Here is a 20,468-nt window from a genome sequence, read left to right as displayed (position 1 = left end):
GTGACATAAATATACAATAGCACAAATTTTTATGGTAAGTCACCTTCGCTGGAAAGAAAAATGAGTCTGTTGTTGCTTTTATACCAGTAGAAAAAGTAACAGAATCTCATAATGTGCTCAAAAAATAAGGAAAAAGATGTGGAGTAGAGAGACCTGGGAAGACATAGAACTTTTTATGTTCATTTGCGGCCATGTGCAGACAGAGGAGCAGCACTGAAGTGCTGCATGCTACAAGTTGAGCCATGAACTGCATCCTGCTGCCAGCCAGCTGCCGCTGTGGTCTTCAAAGGGACACAGCTAAAAGGCAAACAGGTTAAGGAGGTGAAGGCAGAAAGGTTGGTAGGGAAAGCAGGGATCTGAAAAGTTAAATACAAATTCTAAGTCCTTTGGTGACCTCTCACAAGATCCTGAGACTTGCAGGGCTGTACAGGGTTTGCCAGAGTGGCAGAGGGCAGGAGGAGGCAGGCAGATGCTGCAGGGATGCGCTGGGGACAGGTGGATAGAAGTTCCTCAATGTAAATATCTGTGTAGCTGGAAACAGAAGTAAAAAATCTTATCTGGGGTTTTGGTAGCAGAACTCTCCCATGGGATACAACAGCAGTATTTTAACTTGGTCTGCACGCGATGTTTGCTCTCTCCTGCACAGGCACTTGGGGCTGTTTTGAAGAAGTGTAGTTTTAGCACATCAACCTTGCCCTTGGGTGCTGGGATGTCGATGCAGTGTGCTGAGAGGGCAGGTTCTGCAGCAGGAATACAGGTCTGTGGTATCTGTGCACTGTAGTCCAAGTCCATTTCCAATGTGAGCGTGGGTCTGTGGGTGGGAGATCCCCTCTCAATGCAAGACGATGTTATAGTTTGGGTGAGGAAGTGCGAAGTGGACATAGCTAGAGTACTGAATACCACACTTGAATACGAGACTTGCTCTTCAGGGTGCAAGGATAGTTTATTATTGGGCAATCATGTGGAAGTAACACTGCAAACATTTAGTTGGCTATGAATATCTGCTCTTACATAGCATTTCTAAACGGTTAGCTAAGTGAAAATCAACCGTGGTTCTTCCCATACTGCTTTATAGCAGCCAGGCTTGATCTCTGGTTCTGAGCAAACTGGGGGTGTTTTTGTCTCCAGCGAATGGTAGATGCAAATATATTTTGAAGGCAATTAGGCAAAGAGAATAGTTTTATTTTTTGCTTACAACAAACTGCAAGCACAGAATTGCTAGGACAAGGCTGAAGGTTATTTGCTAGGATTATATGCCACATGTCATTAATCTCTTACCCACTGTTTTTTGTTTTTCTTTTATTAGCAGAATTTAAAATTTCCAGGAGAACTGTACAGCACTCTAAGGGCACAGAGTACAAGGCTGAAAATACATGTAACTGGTGGCTGTGTGTGCAGAATGTGCGGCACTAACAGGGTGTTGTGGCTGTTGAGCTGCTGTCAGGGAAGCAGTATCTCTCTGCCAGAGCCCCGGCAACATCAGCTGCCCTGAAATACTACAGATCAGCACATCCAGAAGTGTAGGACTGTCATAAGGCCATTTTCTCTCGCTGTTCTTTAACAGCATTGCACTATAACGATAACAAATGACATAAAACTGCCAAATAGGTCTGCAGGGAAGAACAGGCACATAATTTCCCCAGTGGTGAGAACACATCAGACATTGCTTCCCTTCCTGTATGCCGACCCTATTGGACAGGAGGCTCGGGTGAAAGCTTGTTGTTACCAAGTGATTGTGGCACAGACGCGCAAGTGCTGCATGAAGATGGGGGAGGAAGAGGCCTGCTCTACAGCATCAGACACCTGCTCAACAATTACTTTCTCAAGACAATTTTATGATGTTGTGCAAGTTGGAAGCTGTAATTTTGCTGTCAACCTCGTCCTCCCTGTGTCCTTTTCTCTGGAAAAAGTACAGTGCAAAAGAGATCTCGGTTTTAATTCATTATCTCTGTTATAGTGGTAGAGGCAGCTTTAAGGTTAGGATAGCAAATACACAAGATAGTAATTATTGCTCTTAAGCTTTTCTGGAGGAGAAGGCAAGGGGAGATTTTGCATTAACATAAAATACAGGATAAGGTGACACATGAATGCTTCCATCATGCTGCTTCTCCACTATCAAAGGACACTTGCCTAATCCCAACATGTAACTATCATGTGATTAAAAAGTGAGATCTCATCAACGTATAAAACATCGTGTGTAGCAAAGTACTTGATTTAAATGCATAATTAATAGCTTCACTCAGCTTTGCACCGAAATGCAACTGACAAGGCGTGTATCTGAGAGGCAGCAGGTTCTGCACCAAAACTTTCTTAGTAAAACTACACTGACTTTTTCCACTTTCAGACCGCTGGCTGAAGGGAAGAGAGAAGTTGGAAGCTGTCGGTCTGCAATTTTGGGTGAGTGCTGAATTTTTTTTCTTGTTTAGATAAGTTAGTTTAAAAAAAAAAAACAAACAAACAAAAAAAACACAAAAAAACCCCAAATAACTTCAACCCCAAAATCCAGGCACATCCATTGTTGTAACAATTAAACTTTTACTCACTAAGAACATTTGGCATGTAAAAACATTTAAAAGGTCGCACATCGATAAGTGGTCGTAACGCGTAGAAAACTCTGTGCTTGCTGATTAGGCATCCAGTGTAGCTGCAACCACGCGCTCCACCAGGACCCCCCCTGCTGTGACTGTGTGCAGTCCTGCTGAGAACTCCGGTGGATTCAGAAAAGACAACGTACAAAGCTTCTGTAGGTTCGACTGTCAGTTATGTGTTTATGTTACACCCAGTGCACACACAAACCCTAATGCTTGCGGAGGTCTTCCACTTTAACGTACTAATTTAGTGAAATGCTCAGAGTACTAACTAAATTAAGCCTGGTAAAACTATAGTTCCATATCAGACCTGAGCTTGTTACTGTCTGGTTAGGTTTAACTGTCTTACCTCCTGCTTTTGAGGGAACATAAATCCCATTCACATTTTTCTTTTTCAAACCTGTGTGCCAGGATTTGGTTGTTTTCTTTCAGTTTGGGAGCACTGAGTTGGTTTTTGTCCTAACTAATCATAATGACAGCTAAATGTCAGCTTCATTTGCATGTTGGCTCAGGATATAAACAGAAAAGTATACAAAAAGGAAACATTATTATATGCTGAATTTTTTTTTTTGCTGTGTACCTTATGTCAAACAGTTTTGATTCTGCATGTGGCTCACAGTCTAAAAGCCAGACTTCTAGTTATTTGCAGTATTTTGCATACAGTGCAGAGAAAACACTATTCAAATAAATGCATTAAAAAGAAAACAACAACCAAAAAACCAACCCTGCAACTTAGTTGAAATGTAATCCCATCAAGAAAAAACCACAATATTTTTCTATGACATTTTGGATATATTTTATGTCAAAACATGATCACCAGTCAAACTAGTGACATCTAAAACCATTACAGTATTGTGACTTCTAAAATAAAAAGAACAAAATCAGAACAAAACTGAAGTTATTATAGCTCTGCCTTCATTAAACACCACGGGGTGGTGGCTGAAGCGCAACAAAACTCTGGTGTTCTTCAAAGGTGTCTACTGAATATAATAAAAAGAACAATTAACATTTAGTCTGTTACACTAAAAACCCAGGTGTACATATTTCTATTGCCTGTTAGCTTTACCTAGGCCTTTTCAACTACAACTAAAAGAAAAAAGGTAATTCATTGCCCAAAGTCAAAAACATTCAAATCAGTTGATACAACATTACAGTACAGTCAACTAACATCCTTCAGGGTCTCCTTTCTCTCGGTTTGAGTCCTCAGACCAGCATTTCAATGCACTTCAATGCAGTTTCAAAACTGTATGTTAGCTTTCTGAGATACTGTACTCTACTGATGGCTTCAGAAGAATGGGGTTGTGCTACTTTTGAACCACAGGGTAACCCCAGCCTCTCATTAATTTTATTCAGCACTGTAGTTAGAACAGCATTAAGTTTAGCACAATAACTAAAAGAAGAAAAAAAAAAAAGAAAAAAGAAAAGAAAAAAAGGAAAAGGAAAGAAATGTGGAAGCTAGGTGAAGCTGCCATTTGTGTCAAACAATTGCGATACGCTATACTAAAAAATCCTGAAATATCCACCTGTCCTCACCACTCTGCCACAAACTAGCAAAGTCAAAAATACAAAAGTCTTCAACTTCTCATTTTTGCAGAATAAAGCAAAAAAGTCTTTGTGCTCCTTACTACCAGAAGCAAAATATCCTCTGAGTTACCACATGTAATAGCTTCTGGATGTATCGACTTGGGTTGGCTTGGTCTCTGCAGAACCATCCTTGTCCTTATCGCTGTCGCCTTCCCAGAGATTAATAAGTGGAGGATAGAGCTCATTCAGGGGGATTGAGGAGGTCTTTTGCATATATTTTTTCAATGAATGGTGGTAGTTTTTTCTCTTAAATCTTTTTGCAATGTAAACAGAAATGGAGGCAAGGCTAATTACAGCAAACATTGATCCCATTACCGCTGCCAGAGCAGTGCTGGTTTCTTGGTCTGAAATATCCAGTGCAAAAGCAGCGTTTTTTGTTGTAACGTTAACGCAGGACTTTTGTGTTTGTTGGTGGATGTTGGACACAGTTAGACACACTTCATAATCTGTAGAAGGTTGTAAATGTGTGAGGTTATATTCATGTACATCAACTGGGACCCGAGCTGTGTATGTAATGTGAGGGTTGTCAATCTTCATAGTAGCTGAAGACCATTTCAAATTGGAAGTCATGACATTGGAGTTAACTTTCCAAGAAACTAAAATGGAATGCGATTCAGCTTGCTTCACAAAGATTTTCAGAACCTGGGTGCCATCCAGAAGTGTTCCGTTCACGCGGATTGTGGCAACCCTTGTGTCAGCTCCTTCTATGTTCTGAGCAACACAGGTGTACCTCCCAGAGTCTTCAATCTGAATATTGGAGATTTCCAAGGTGCCTTCGTTGCTCAACTTGTATTTGTCAGAGAGGCTTTCAACAGTTACTTTATTTCCAAGGGGAGTGACCCAGTAAATTTCTGGTTCGGGTTCTGCCATGGCCCTACAGTCTAAAAACACCGTCATGCCGATGTCCGAGTTTAAGTGATTTGGAAAAGTCTCATGAGAGATCATTGGAAGACACTGCTCATTTGAATCCTGTATTAGCACTTCTTTTACCTGTTGTCCTCTGTACTCTGGAGGCATGGCGCAGAACATGGAGAGGGGTTCCATGAAGCGGATGTTGGTTTTGTTTGAGTTGATCCAGTGAATGACGCAGTCGCACCGGAGGGGGTTGCTGTGGATGCTAATCTCACGCAGGTTTGGGAGAGACTCCACTGTTTTTTGGTAGACAGCGTTCAAGGCGTTGTTGTTCAACATCAAACTCTCCAGGGCAGGGACGTTGCGAAATGCCAAACGATGGATGTAGGACAGCTTTGGGTTGTTGGTGGCTTCCAGCTTTGTAAGTTCAGGCAGGTTGTCCAGCGCATACCTATCCACGGAAACCAGCTCTCCCATATTATTGATTCCAAGCTCTTTCAATCTGAGCATGTTTCTGAAATCACCTTCTTGAATTTTATGAATTGGATTTTTGTTGAGATCCAGGAATTTTAGATTTGGAACTTTCTCAAGTGCAAGCTGAGGAACTTTTACCAATTTGTTGTCGTAAAAGGAAAGACTTTCAAGACTGTCCAAGCCTACCAAGGCATTACCAGGGATGTCTGTAAGATACATACCTGCTAAAACAAGACTCCTTAGATTGGAGAGTGGTTTGAAGTTCATATCTAGTATTCCAATCACTGGGTTTTCTCCAATCATAAGAATCTCTAAGTTAGGAGTAGAATCAAACCAACGGCTGTCAATAACCTTCAATTTGTTGGAGTTGAGATGTAATCTCAAAAGATTCTTCAGGCCAGAGAATGCATTTGCAGAGATGCTGCTTATCTGATTGTGATTTATATATAACTCCTGAAGATTGCAAAGGTCTTGCAAGCAGTAGTCAGTCATCTCCATGATCTGGTTTTCTTCCAGGTGCAAAGTAGTCAGCTGAGTAAGATCTGAAAGTCCCACGTCTTTGATGCTCGTGAAGTTGTTTTGTGAAAAATCTAACTCTGTTAAATTAAATAGCAGTTGGAGTTCGTCTGTGGTCTTTGCAATATTGTTGCTTTGTAACAGAAGGACTTGAGTATCACTGGAAAGATTGCTGGGGATTTTTGTTAAACGAAGGTCATTGCAGTCAACTGTTGTGGCTTCCCTGTATGTTGACTGTGGTGTAAACCATGGCCTGATTTCACATACACAAAGCTGGGGACATTCATTGCTCTGTACGGAAGACTCTGTTAATGAATTCGTTAGCAATTCTAGCACCACCTGGCAAACAGTTAAAACTAATCTAATCTTAGCCATGCTGGTCAGCTAGAGAATTCAGCTCCCCAGCCCCTTAAAATAACAACAGAGTAAGGGTGTAATTTGTTGTCTGGCAGGAAATGTAAAGCTTAAAATCTGGTGTGAAAGGCTTGGACGTCCAGAAGATGAAAGCTGATTTTGTAAGGTTAGAGAAGACAATAAATGCTCTGAAGGCTCTCAGCTGCTCCTCTGTGTTCCAGGATCTTCTACAAATCCGTGCTTGAAGATGTTCCTGAAAACAGACAAGGAAACATTATGCTCATGTGTCATATATAGTTCATGTATTCTTCCTCTGTCCTTTAAAGAAAAGGACCTGTGACAACATTTGTAAGTATTTTAACATTCAGATCTCTTAAGAAAATTCATACTTGGGTACCGTAAGGTATAGAGGTTAGAACTCTCCTCTATTTCAGATGTGCATGAGAAAACTCTGATCATTCTGGAGTGACTATTAAAATAGATGTAATCATCTGAAAAGAAAGCTTCCAGATATCTCTTATTTTTACTATCCAATATCGGTTTGAATGGCTTAGGATATGTTAAAGGGTCCAGGACAGGCTTTTGAGTACAGACAGATACCAAACTGAGTGTTCAGAACACAATCCCAAATAGAATTCAGGCTGAGAGTGTTATCCCAATAACTTCTATTTTGGGTATAGAGAATTATGGCATAGAAATATGTGGCTTTCTCCATTTCAAAGCGATAGCATAAGAACTTTGACAAAATTCACCCAAGTTAATCAAATCAGTTCCAGATAATAGTTTAGATTTAATCCAGCTAAGCACCAAACAATAACACCAAATATGATTAAATGTCTGTGTTGTCCTTATTTTAGCTATTTGTACTGTATTGTGTGTCATGTGGAATATTTACCCTAATTCCAAACTACCAAATAAACTACAGAATTCATGTATGTTTACATTGAAGTTCTCATATGGCACATGTTTAAAGGAAACTGATGGTGTCCATCAGGCCTCTCAAAATGTGAGGTAATGCTTTATCTCGTTCTACAATGATTGCAGTTGATTATGTTAATTACAAAGAGATTAACTGTCTGAAAACCCTCAAGTTGTGCTTTGTCTGAGAAAGACTAAGAAAAGCTCATAAACTGTAGTATTAGAAAATAGGAAGAAGCTGCTTTGTTTTGTTTTTAAGTAGAATACGGTGAAGCCTCAACTTAGAGCCCACCAAAAATATCTCTATTAAACAGAAGAACTAAATACAACTTTTAAAAATAGTCTTAGTTATCTAGATAGTGGTGACAGGAATGACATTTGTAATACATAATTATTGCAAAATCTGGTCAGCATATTAAATACCATATTTCAGATTGTGGTCAGCAGTACAAACCAAAGAGCGTCCTTATTTTAGTGCGCTGTTATTTGTTCTGTGGTTGTATTTTGGATGAAGAGAACCAGGAACATTGGCCAGAAAGCATTTGACCCTGCTGAGTTAAGATTTTCTGTCTGGTAGTGAAGATTTCAATTAGAGATGAGAAGACCATACTGGAGGGGGGAAAAAGCCAAATGCAGAACAAACACTCCTTTTCAAATAACTTTGAACTGATGAAAGAACTGAATACAACATTAACTGCACTAGGAAAAAAAATCCTAATGGCACTGCAGTTGTAAGAATATACACTACCACAGAGTGATGGGGAAGGTGACATAAACTGACTTATTCTGGCTTTTATAGAAGCTTCTCTCAGTAACAGTCCATTTGTAGCTGATGCAAAATACAGTCCTAGCAATACTGATGATGTCAGAAGTTTAATTAATTCCAGATTTTCCAGCATTTGTAGTATTTGCCATGTAATAATTCATGATTTAATTCAATAACGATCTCAGAGAGTTACTTAAGAAGCCTCAAGTTGCTGTTATATGTGGTCTGTTCCCTTGCAATATGGACATTTCTCTTCCAGCTTTGCAGCACTGGCTCAGAGTGAGGCAGAAAAGAAGCAGGACTGGGCATCAATGTGCACCAAACCAGATAGCTCTGCAGGAGGTAATACTGCTCCAATCCTTCACTCCTTCAAAGCCTGTCCTGCAACTTTTTCCTAGGTGGATGTACAGGAAGATGTCCGTGCCTTATAAAGCTGCAGTCCCTACTGATGCGTTAGCACTGATTTAACTCTGATGTAGTTACACGAATCATGTAATGCTTTAAAAATGAAACTGCCTGAAAAAGGCTTCAAAGCATCTTTTAGAATGTGGGGGAGCATGTCCTGATTTGAAAAAAAAATAAATAAAAATCAGTCATTTGTCAAATATTTATATCATCATTCACATTACATTTGTTATTCCTCCTTCCTAAGAAGGCATTTCTGGATTAATTGAATAGACTTCTGGTATTTTGATCACTGTAGGAATATAATTTTTCAAGCTAACAGTGACACTTTCTCTTCTCTAGTTACTTGCTACTACAAATGGATATAATTCTCTTCAACTGGAAAATGTTCTTCAGAAATGACCTGCGCATTATTGTCTTCAATCTCCCCCAGCCCAGGGCAGAATGGATCAAGCTAGAAGTGAAAATCCATCGTAGTATTAAAGTAAGTTCTGATCAGCTCCATGTGCCCAGCCAGTCTAATGCTGTGCTTTGAGAATGACATACAGAGGCCACAGCACAGGGAAAGGCTGAGTCGTGGACTTCTGAATTACCTAAAAACTAAAAAAGTTATCAGTGGGAAAAAATAAGTGTGCTATGGTATTTAATATAACTAAATAGTAATAGCTGTTCTGTGCAGTGGTTTATATATGCTGTGCTGGATTTGTTTGTGGATAAGCTGAACAACACCTGAGCTTTGAAAACAAACTCTCTGACAGTATATTGTTCAAAATGACCACTGATGAAAAATGGCAGAGACAAGCAGATAAAGCAGGCACGGCACCTGGGAAAGAGGGAATATTCCCAGCTCCCACTGAAGTCAGTGAGGCTGAATTAAGAAGAATTTGAGTGCCAGCACGTGGTCGTTACTTGCTGATATCTCAGTGTTTTTGCTTAGTGAGAATCATTCTGTATTGAGCTACTGTGTTTGGGGTTTGTTTGTTGGAAACAAACACAGTACCTCCAAAGTAGCTGGATGCAACAGGAGCCAGTGAGAAGTTGAGGGGGCTGGTTCAGAAGGTTTCAGCTCTGGAAAGCCACGCAGTTAACACTTGCTCCAGAAAAGGGGCATGTAAAATCTTATTTTTTTTCTGAAACTGATTTTTAATGGAGGCCTTGTGATTGGTGGACATTGTTTTGACTGCGTGTTAGAAACTATATATTTAAAAAATATATGTTGCGTGGGGAAACTGCCAGGCCTGGGAGGTGCAGTGCAGGCTGTCCTGGTGAGGCTCTGCATTGACTCTGTGCTTTAGGCATCAGCTTTTAGCATTCTCTGCCTTCCTCTCTGTTTATGAAATTCATTTTTCTTAGTGCACCAAACCACTACAATAGTCATTACAGGTGTGAACTTGCTATCAGCAGAAATAACGCTTAATTTTATGGGAGATGCATAGATGGAATTATTTTGCTAGGGGCTAAATAAATACATTTTCCATAGCACCTCTCAATTCCCAGAGCATTAAGAAACCACATTTCTGTCAGTAAGCAAATCCACAGCTGATGTCTGAGCTATCAGCGTGCTCATATTTCTTGAAGACTGAAGATGTGATCATCATTCTTGCTTCTTCCCTCACAGTAATGCAATGGGGAGGATCCATATCCATCTGGTTTGTGAAAACTGCTTAACTTAATTTGTTTTGCCAAGGGAAGAAAACAGTAGGGAAGAAGGGGGGGAGGGCATTTGGTTCTGGGGCAGGAGGTTCCCCACTGCAGTGTTCCTGCCCTAGCGGAGAGCAGTTAATTGCTCAGTTGTTGGGGTGGTCCAAGCAAAAGGCAGGGTTAAGTTCACATCATAGTAACAGGAGAATGTTAAGGAACAATCCTGAAAAAAAACAACCCTGTTCATCACAGTGTTCATAGTTAATTTGCCAACTACAAAAAATAGATGCTGAATGTATTTTCTTGGCTAAAGGAAGATGAAGGTTTGTCACTTCAGTGGCAGTTGTATTAATGGTCACTGTTACCAACTGCTGAAAAAAGAAACGCTATAGTTTGCACAGGGCTGTTTGTGTACCTGCTTACAAACAGCTATGCTACTACAGAAAAAAAGCATCACCCTCTCCATAGTTAAGTAGTTCATTCTTGAAAAAGTCCCCTTCTATTGCAAGTAGCATCAGCGCAGATTTTGGTTGGCAGCCATATATGCTAAACACGCCTAGGTAGGAGTCTGAGGGATCAGATACATGGAGAAAATTACCTCGGGCTAAGACAAGCAATTTATTTTGTGCTCGCTGTGAGCCAGAAGCACACGCTGATCTGCAGCACCTCCCCGTTTCTCCACAGTGCCATTTTCATCCAGTGAACCTGAGCAATGCAGCTAGTCTTTTGGAAAATTGTCTGTTGTGCTAATGTTCTGTTAATGACTTGTGCAGCTTGCTTATTTCCCCATCATCATCGTTTGTGAAACGACTGCTGTCTGAGCTCCCCGCAGCGCTGTGCTGCTCAGGGATGCTCAGAGGAGGTACCACGGCCTGTGCTCAGGAGGGCTGTGGGGAAGCAGCAGTGGGGATGGCCTGGGCCATGCAGCCAAGTTATGGCAGCACAAAGGCTCAGTAATGCACATCTGTATGATCTGGAGAGCGTTCAGATAAAGCACAGGGATCTGCTGAATGCAGAGCGGAATGGATGTAAAGCTGTACTGAGTCAGGGGCAGAAGGAACCCATTGGGGGGTAGGGATGCTGTGACAGGTCGCCATGGCCTGGTGCAGGTACAGCCCATGGGCCTGCTTGGGCCTCAAGCCTCTACCCCCAAGTGAGAACAGCTGGCCCCAGTTGGGCTGGGACATGGACAATTGTAAGAAAAGGATGCTGAGCTGAGGTGTCTGCAGACCTTCATCCATGTATTTTGTGTAGAGGAAAACTGAGCTTGGTGCCGCACTGCACTTTAAAGGTAATCTTCAATAGTACGACGTAAGGGAGACATTCACGTACTGCCAGAGGTAAGTGTACGTGCAGCCACTAACCTGTTATGGAAGTAAGTACAGCACAGAACAGCCACTAACCTGTTATGGAAGTAAATACAGCACAAAACCTTCTCTGAAGTGTTGTGTTCCCATAATCAGGTCTTACTCCAGGCAAGAGCTGCAGTGACCTTGTGTACCTCCTAGAGAAAGCCTGCACCTGGACTCAGAGGTTAACAACCTGGATAGCTGCAACTAACCAGTGTGGAGAGCTCATTTCCCAAGAGTCACGTTTAGAAGTGCAGTCCTGTCTGTTTGTAGAAATATTGAGGAATTGTGTCTGATAGCAAGCTTTTTATATGGAAGTTTTTAAAGTCGTGGATGTCACCAGGAAATAAGATACTGACAAGATTGCATGGATAAAATACAGAAAAGTCAAGCTTGAATGATGCAAGTCGCTTGAAAAAGCATACCAGAATCTGAAAACAAGAGTTTGTTGTTAAAATCAAAGAGAGAAGAAAGGGCTTATAGAATATGCAATAATAATGGTACAGAGGCTTCAAAACATGCTTTCAGGGATTTGTAATATTTACAGTTTGCGTTTTGTTTTATTTTTTCATACAAGTAATGCGCTGCTTTTTAAACCACATCTTTTTGTCTGCTCATACGTTCCATCAAAATAAAGCCAGTGTTTAATTTTAAGGAAAGCTCCAGGGAAGCAGGGAAAGCTCTGATGAGAAGGCGATTTGCTGTGTTTGAGAAGACAACCTCAGCATGCTTTATCTGTATCCTTTTGTAAAATACTAGCCTTATCTCCGTGGAGGAAATGCAGAGAGCATCCTCTTCATAATTCTTGCACTTCAGAAACAGTCTATTACATCTGACATGTTTAAAATTTCCAATTTATTGTGGGCTTACTCTTATTACAGCTTGCATTTGATGCAATGCTTTTCACTAAAATACTGAAGTAATTTTGTGGGAGAGAGAAGAATTCTTTTCATTCATTTACTGATCTTGAATACAGGATACAAGCATAGTACTGTTACTGTACATGGATGGCCCATCAAATCAACCTTGGAATTGCAACCCTGCTTGTCATCTGTTTGAAAATCTCTTGCAAATTACCATTAACAAGTCATATTAGAAACATCAGGAACAATAAGTGCTTTCAAACAGTGGGTTGTCAAATTACATAGTCTGTTTGTTCCTTGGGAAGGAAAAATTCATGAAAGCATTTAAAAGCCTTGAAAACCTGAAAGGCAAGACATGTTTGTTCAGCAGTAATATATATCAGAAACTCAACTTACTTTCTTAGCATGTTTATTTTCATAAGAAAATGTTTGTTTTCATGAGAAAAATAGATTAATCTTGAGAAAATACGGGCTGTTCTTTTGTGCTCATGACTGTAGTTTTCATCTCCTCCTACACAAGGTCTGGTCCTGTTTAGTACCAGGCAGTAGTAAAGCTTTTATTTCATTCACTGGAGAAGAATCATGTGCCTTATTATTATCCTCATTCTATGTAATTACCAGATAAAATTATTTGAATAAATTGGCTTTCCTGACAACCAACCAAATCATTTCTATGTTGGCTTAAAAGCCAATTTCATCTCCTTGTAGCACTTCTGCACTGGAAAGCAGGACAAGTACCTGGAGCAGCAAAAGCAATGTGCCCCAGCCCGGCCCTCACCCCACTGAGAATCTGGGACTGCTCCACAAAGATGGCACATCCCTCTGCTAACCTGCATGTTTTGCTTTCCAACAGATCAAAGGTACAGTGGCTGATGAAGGACGAAACATGGAAATTCATTCATTTCCAAATGTACATGCTGTCATGTATTCATATCCTCCTGTATATTTTAAATGCTAGGGAGAATTTAAATCTAATTGGTTTTAGCTTGTAGAGCGTCAAAAATTTACAGAGCATAACTAATTTTGGGAGACCTGTTCCAACTATTTTTTCCATTAAGTGTATTTGCTGGCTAAAGCATGAAAAAAGACAAACATTACAGAAATAGTACTGCATCTTCTAATTAAAGAACAGGCAGAATTTGATCTTAGCGTGTTCCAAATCTCTGAAGCAAATGAAAGGGTCTGAAGAACTTGTTACTCATGGGAGCGTGTGCTTCCTGGGGATTTCATGCTACGATGACTCAGGCAATAAGAAGCAGAGACAACAGGGGCCAAACCAAAATTAAGAAAAATAACAAAATATAAATGGTAATTAATAAAAAAAAAAGGAAAGAAAGAAATAGCTGTAAAAGAACTATGGGCATATAAAAGCTTGGGCTGGGCTTGGCATTAAATTCCTGGTTTGTTTGTTTTTGAGTACTCCAAGAGAGAAGCCAACTTTGCTAGCGGATGTTTTAAAAACGCTTCCATGTAGAATACAGGAATATTCTTAATCAGAAGAATATGGATGCCACAACTGCACAAAACTTTCAGAGCGCAATGGAAAAATCATCATCATCATCATCTCTCCTTGCAGACTGGCTTTCTGGCAGCGTGATTACTTGGCTTCCTACGCAGTTCTAGATCAAACTCCAGTTAATGAGTCATTCAGGATCCTCGTGGTTGGGAAAGACCCCAGTGCGTAAGTAGTTGTTACTACAGTAAAAGATGACAGAAAATCTCCTAGAAATGGTAGCCTGCAGATACTCATCTCAGTTTTTATTTAGGTATATGTTATAAAAAGAACATATAGTGGTGCTGGCTTTAGGACGTTCATAAGACTTGTTAAAAGAGCAGACGTGGGTGTGTGTGCGTATGTATGGTACATGGAATAAGCAAATCATATACAGTCCTTTATCTTCAGGCAAGAAGAAAAGAGTCAGGTGTTTTTTTCTGTTGATCTTTGTTGCTACTTTAGCAATTGTTTCCTGCAGCTGTACTATGTATGTAGTTTTCAATTATGGGTGATTAAGTATGAATCTATACTTTACTATTAGCTACATCTATATCTACTCCAATTATATGTGTAGTGTGCGTACACAGACACCAGCTGCTAGAATAAAATAGACTTTTATTGATTTTTTTTCCCAGAGTTATACGCCTGCAAGATCAAATTTTCTATTTCTGAGCTATATTTACATGTAAATGTTAATAAAACCATATATCAACTTGCCTGACATAAAGGCCCCTTATTGTTCACTCAAGACTAGCAATAACAACATAAAAAGATTTATCATGGGAGGTGCTGAGAGATCTAATAGAAAGGCTGTTAGCACTGAGGCAAAGATTTGGAGCTCGGCCAAGCTGAGATGGGATAGAAGTAATTCCATTAAATGGCCATAGATTTGTTTTTGGTAGTCGTCTGAAGAAAGGTTTTGTTCCCATCTATGAAAAAAGTTATTTTCTCTCTAGTCAAATAGCTGTATTAAATGACCCTCCCCTACCACTCCTGGCAAGTTTTCTGTGCTTTTGAATGGGTTTCTACGTGAAGTTCCCATTTGTCTGAGGGCCTTCTACTGCTTCCATTCACCACTGATAACATCAGCTACTCTGTAATGAGAAAATAAAGCACTGAATGGCACATGTGTTTTCTATCATTATTTCACTCCAAAACTTTTGCAGTAAGCAACGCTTGAAATGCAGAGCAGGTCATCCACCACATCACCTGACAACTACATCCCATTCAACTGAGAATGGAGAAGACGTTAATAGCCTATATTTACTGATTTCTTCTTGTCTGAAGTGTCACCTAAATCTCGGGTCTTTGTTCTATATAGAGAACAGATTCCAACCTTGCTTTGAGAAGTTCAGGATGTGGATATATATGTACATAGAAAAAAATAGGTATTGATATGTTTAAGAATAGACCTATAAATCGTTCCGTTAGCTCCAGCCCTCAGTCTTGTCACTGCCAAGTCAGCAGTTCCTCCACAGATGGGTTTATTTCATAAGTGCTTGCAGAAGTGCTGCATGTCGCAGAAAACAAGTTATTTTAGGTTAACAAAACTCTACAGATAAATCTTTACCTAATTAAGGTGATTTATCCAGGTGCAGTAACGCTTAGTCTGTCTGTACTAGACTTGTCTCACTTGCCAACTAACTTGCAAAGAACATTTATCTGGTTTTGCTCAGTGCCTCGTGCTGCAACGAGCTGCTTGTAGAGACCTGCTCTTCCAGCCAGCTCACCTACCTCCTGTTCACCTATGGGTCAAGTAAGTTATCACTTAACACATCTGTTCATTGTCTATTGTGAGCAGTGGATCTCTGTCAATATTTACTATTTCTGTTAAGAGTGACAGATCGTTTGTAATTTAAAAAATGAGCAAGGCCAATCAGTAGCTCATCTGCATCCCAGTAATTATATGCAGCACATTAGCAAGGTATGCATTTACTAAGTATTTTTGGACTTGCTTAATCAAATAAATGAAATGATGCATGAAAAAAAAAACACAACAGAATATGGGGGATTAATTGTAACAATGGCAGACAAAATAAGGCAATTCAAGACGAGCTTAGTAATTGTCCCAAATAACATTTGTGTGTTTATTAGTAGTTACTTAATCTTTGATTCTTGATCACGTTGTGGGCCAACCCATGAAAATCACAGAGCCTTGGAGCATGTGGTCCATAAGCAGACAGGAGAGCCCTGGCTGCCATCACAACGGATGCTCTGAGAGCGTGAGTGTGCTGTGCCCCTCTGGTTGTGCTGCTCAGTCATGAGTCGCACAGAGCTTAATATGAATCCAATTTTATGTGAACTCCAAAGACTGCATTTTGCTTAATGACCATCAAGTTATGTTCACTGCACAGAAGTAGTTGTGAATGAAATACAAAAAGAATCATAGAGGGGAGTATGATGTATCAGGCTCCAGTAATAAGAGGAGAAGGCAAAGGACCGTTTCCCTTGAACTGGAGCATGCCCATGCCTTCCCCCATCTACTAATGCCATCTTTAAACCTTGACTCTGGCAGGATAACCACTGCTGACCTCTGGTGAAATACCCCACCGAGAGACAACGCTGCAGCCTTACAGAGGTCGAGGTCTGCATTAACCGTATTGGCAGCAGGGAAGCTCCTCCAGGCTTGGGAGGTACTGAACAAAGGCCTTGGTGCTGAATGGGAAAACCAGGTGCTTCTGGAAGGTAAGACTCCATACCTGTACAAAGCCAAAGGGGCACAACAGGCACAGACCTCCTGGAGGAAGCTCAGCTTCAAGAAGGTCAGTGTTCCTGCTCTAATCAAAGCTGACTGATGCTACCTTCACGGCTGCTGCTTAAATTAAATACCTGGAAACGAGATGCTGATAATCTCTAGAATTCCTAAACAAAACTTGTAAGTCATGCCTACAGTGTTAAACCAACCACTTCAGTTTGTGAAGTGGCCAAGGAAAATACTGCCCTGTGTTACCACCAAGGGCCAGAGGTCAGCACTTAAAGGGAGAGAGTTATTTGGCATGAGGCTCTTGCTACATGAAGTAAGAGAGAGCGAGCTGTTTCTCTATGGCACTTTTATAATGTCTGTGCATTCTCAATACAGCATCCTGTTAAGTATTTCATGACTTATTTACAACTGCTTTTCCCGTATCTTTAAGTATATATAAGAAACCAACAAACAGGAATCTGTTCCTTTTTGTGTACTTCATCTTTAGAAACTGCTCCAAGTAAAAATCTGTTCCCATTCTTTTGGGAGTTCGGTCAGCTGGAGGGTCAAGAAGATGCTGGCTTATACCACCAATCAAATTAAAATCTTACAAATTAGACGGTGAAGTTACGAAAGCATTCAGTGTTTTACAGTGGAACTTAAGAGCAGACACTAATTCTCTTCCCATTGATGCCAAAGACTTCTGCTTTCTTCATGAGGAAGAGAATTAGGCCAACTCAAAATAGGCCAATCCAGTATTTTCCTTCAGTGCCAGACATAAAAATGAAAGATGACATCTAAATTGCAAAACAAAATTCAAATAAAGTTGCGAGGCTTCAGGAAGCAAAAAGAGGAGTACCTTAGTCCAGGTACATCTCAAAATGGGATGGAGGCATGCCCTGTTACTGGCCTGATGAAACCAATTAGTGGAGGGTTAATTTATCAGCTGCAAGAAAAGAGTAGCCCTCTGATTTCTCTTTTCAAGCACTCTGTTTTAGAGAAGCAGGATTAGCACGCACTGACAAAAGCAGCTCAAAGCTGGGTACGAGTCAAAAACACGAGCCTACCTTATAGCAAGGCACACACTAAGGGCAGAGCTGACGATGAGTATGGGAGCACTTTCTTCCTATAGTGAACCTGGGGGCAGCACCCAGCAATGCTGGCATTGCCACCTCCGGCACAGCTGGGTAAGGTAAGGTGCTGCACTCAGAAGTGACGTTCTGAATTGTTTTAGGTAAAAAACAATAGTATTTTGTGTTTACCACAGCATTTAAGGCCTGATCCTGCTAATTACTTAGGATTTACTGTGGGAGCTCTATGCATCCTGCGGGACGGTGCTGCAATGCTTTGGGCTGAGATGTGGGCTCGCAGCAAATTACCATAGCATAAACAGACGGCAGGACTGAATGGATTTATGCGCTGCCCAAAACTTTGCATAGATTTTCAGCAGTTCCTTGTCTACAAAATGTCTGCCAGAAAAAAAACCCCATCATGAGCTTGGGAGGATGAAGTATCACACGTGTATTGTTCATGTAGCCATGGTAACCTACAAATGCCACCAGTGTTTCCATTTCATACACAAATGAGGGGACAGCTGTGGAGACCACATGTCTGCCAATGGAATAATACATGTGAACTAGGATGGCTTGGCCAGAAAATTACAACTCATTTATATTAATCAGGGCTTCAAAGAACGGCCATCTCTGCAGAGATAAAGTCCACAGGAAAAAAAGAGTGGTTTTGTTTCTCAGAGTGTTCGGCTCTTTGGTAAACATCTTCACCATCCTCCTACTTGCCGATGTAAAAGTAGCAGTACTGTGAGCAGCCACTGCCCTTCTGCAAATGTCACTTCACTTTTTTCCTTGTTGTGGGCTTTATTTTGCTGCCTGCCTTTAAGTCCGGCCCAGCCCAAAGCCCACCTGGGAAAACAGCAGGTCCCAAGCAGGCAGAAATTAGCTCGGAACTCAAAGCAAAGTGAGAAAACAACCCCACCACCACTTCTTTGTTTGTTTTACTTATTGATATCATTGATATCAACAGAAATACAGCCTAGCAACCTCACCAATACAAAACCATGGCATTTTCAGCAACTACTGAGCTGCAGTACAGGCAGGGCTGTGATGCACAGCACTCCGGGTGCCCCTTGGAGCACTGAGCAGCAGCAGAACAGCTCGCAATGCTCAGCAAAAGTTTCCCTGGATGCTGCAGTGCCACGCTGCTATGGCACCTCCAACAAAGGCTGCTGCATCGGGGCTGGCACTGCAGGCAGCCGGCACTGCTCCACGCACCGGGGCACTGCAACGTGATGGTGTGAGCCTTCACGAGTGCACACTTAAAGGACTGAGTCTTCTATGAGACCCAGACTGAAATCCATATCTATGTGTGCTGTGAAAGCAGAGCTGGGTTCGAGTCCCGTTAAATCAACGGGAGCAGAAGTTTCTTGTTGCAGCCTGTTGGGATGCTCTCAGCGTGGGTTTATTCACGTTAATTAAAAACAAACAATGGTTTGTCCACAGTTACCATTACAGCGCCGTTATCCCTTTGTAACCTACACAACTTGATACAAAACCCTACTACTTTCAACAGTCAGCAATATTATTGAGGTCCATTCTACAGCTAAACAGAATATACTTGATGGCATCCCACCAACTGACTTTTTCAAGTCCTAAATGCTTCCAGCACTGGTGGCTTTTGTAGGGACAACGGCACACTTCAGCCCAACCCTTCAGACACCCGTTGGTGCCGATGTTCAGCTTTGGACATCTGAAGCATCTGCAAGATCACCTCGTGCACCCCTCCATCCCTCCCAATGAAAAGTTTATTGCCTCGTTCAGATGCAGTTTTGGTTTACGGGGCACCTTTAAGTCTGCGCAGAACACCGAGGGGTTCACAGAGCGGCTTCGTTCGAGATTCTCACGGGGCTCCTTCGGGACACACACGGCGATGTGGGGCGGATTGCGGCTCTTCCCGGTTCCCCAGCGGGCAGCGCTCTCCGAAGCGGCAGCGGCGCATCCCGGGGCCACCCGCCGCGCTGTCCGCGCAGCACCGCGCCCGACCCGCAGCCCTGCGGCAGCGCGGCCACACTGCGCGCGATTTTCAGCCCCGCAACCGGAGCCAGCGGGCAGAGGGGAACCGATGAGAGGTAGAACCGCCCCCATACACACACACACAAACACCGGCAATATCGGCACAGCGAGGTGCCGCCAGCACCACGGAGCGAGGCACGCAAAGACGCCGTATGGACCCGGCCTCGGTTCGGCGGTGTCCCCGCGCACACTGCGCCTTTATCCCGCGCTCCATTGTTCCACCGAGGGCTCCTTGTCTGCTCCCATCGCTCCCCGTGAATGGACGAGGCCACACAGCTGCGGGACGCGCTGCCATTCGCATGTAAATCAGGGGGCGCGGACAAGCGCTGCAAACTTCAGCCTGGGGCGCGCACCCCGACGGGCGAAGAATAAAATACCGACATCCCACCATAGGGCCGCCGTGCACGGCAGCGGGCAGCAAACTTTACCCCCTGCCGGGCATCCCCGCGTTGTTCCCCGCCCCCCATCGGCACTTACCGGCTCACGGGGCGGCGCTGCCCGCGCAGCCGCTCCGCTCCACAACGCGGCGGCGGCGCCGACATCCGCGGCGAGAGAAGGCGGACGGAGCGCACGGAGCAGCGCAGCGCAGCCCCCAGCTGCCAACTGCCCGCCCGCCACACCGCTCTGTGCCGCCGACGGCGAGCACCTGGGTAGGCGCCGGCGGTCAGCTGACGGGCTGCGCGCTGATTGGCTGCTCGGCACCATCTGCGAGGGGCGGGGCGAGGAGAGGCCACGCCCACTGCGTGTCGCTCCGCCCCGCGTAGCCCCGCCCCCAGGGAGCTGATAGCGGCCATAGGTGTGTGATATAGGGAGCTGATAGCGGCCATAGGTGTGTGATATAGGGAGCTGATAGCGGCCATAGGTGTGTGATATAGGGAGCTGATAGCGGCCATA

The 20,468-nt window shown here is 42.5% G+C and overlaps 1 protein-coding gene and 2 long non-coding RNA genes across 3 annotated transcripts; 2 read left to right on the top strand and 1 right to left on the bottom strand.

The window, feature by feature from the left end:
* Nucleotides 1-928: 928 nt before the first annotated feature.
* On the bottom strand, nt 929-20,217 carry LRRN1 (leucine rich repeat neuronal 1). Its single transcript, XM_015875419.2, has 2 exons — nt 20,052-20,217; nt 929-6,621 (listed from the first exon to the last, which is right to left on the bottom strand). Exon 2 carries the CDS (start codon nt 6,387-6,389, stop codon nt 4,239-4,241), a length of 2,151 nt encoding a protein of 716 aa, XP_015730905.1. The 5' UTR covers nt 6,390-6,621; nt 20,052-20,217; the 3' UTR covers nt 929-4,238.
* Nucleotides 6,617-9,383, top strand: LOC107319993. Its single transcript, XR_001558072.2, has 3 exons — nt 6,617-6,716; nt 8,312-8,394; nt 8,800-9,383. It is a non-coding gene; the product is annotated as an uncharacterized LOC107319993 (long non-coding RNA).
* Nucleotides 12,737-16,966, top strand: LOC116654012. The gene is made up of 4 exons (XR_004308776.1): nt 12,737-13,170; nt 13,887-13,991; nt 15,482-15,561; nt 16,321-16,966. It is a non-coding gene; the product is annotated as an uncharacterized LOC116654012 (long non-coding RNA).
* Nucleotides 20,218-20,468: the final 251 nt, after the last annotated feature.

The sequence above is a fragment of the Coturnix japonica genome, chromosome 12 (genome assembly GCF_001577835.2).
Source record: "Coturnix japonica isolate 7356 chromosome 12, Coturnix japonica 2.1, whole genome shotgun sequence".
Taxonomy (NCBI): Eukaryota; Metazoa; Chordata; class Aves; order Galliformes; family Phasianidae; genus Coturnix; species Coturnix japonica.
This window is presented reverse-complemented; position numbering and strand designations above follow the sequence as displayed.

Coding starts and splice junctions, on each gene's coding strand:
- LRRN1 (XM_015875419.2), bottom strand. CDS start 6,389: ATGGCTAAGATTAGATTAGTTTTAACTGTTTGCCAGGTGGTGCTAGAA.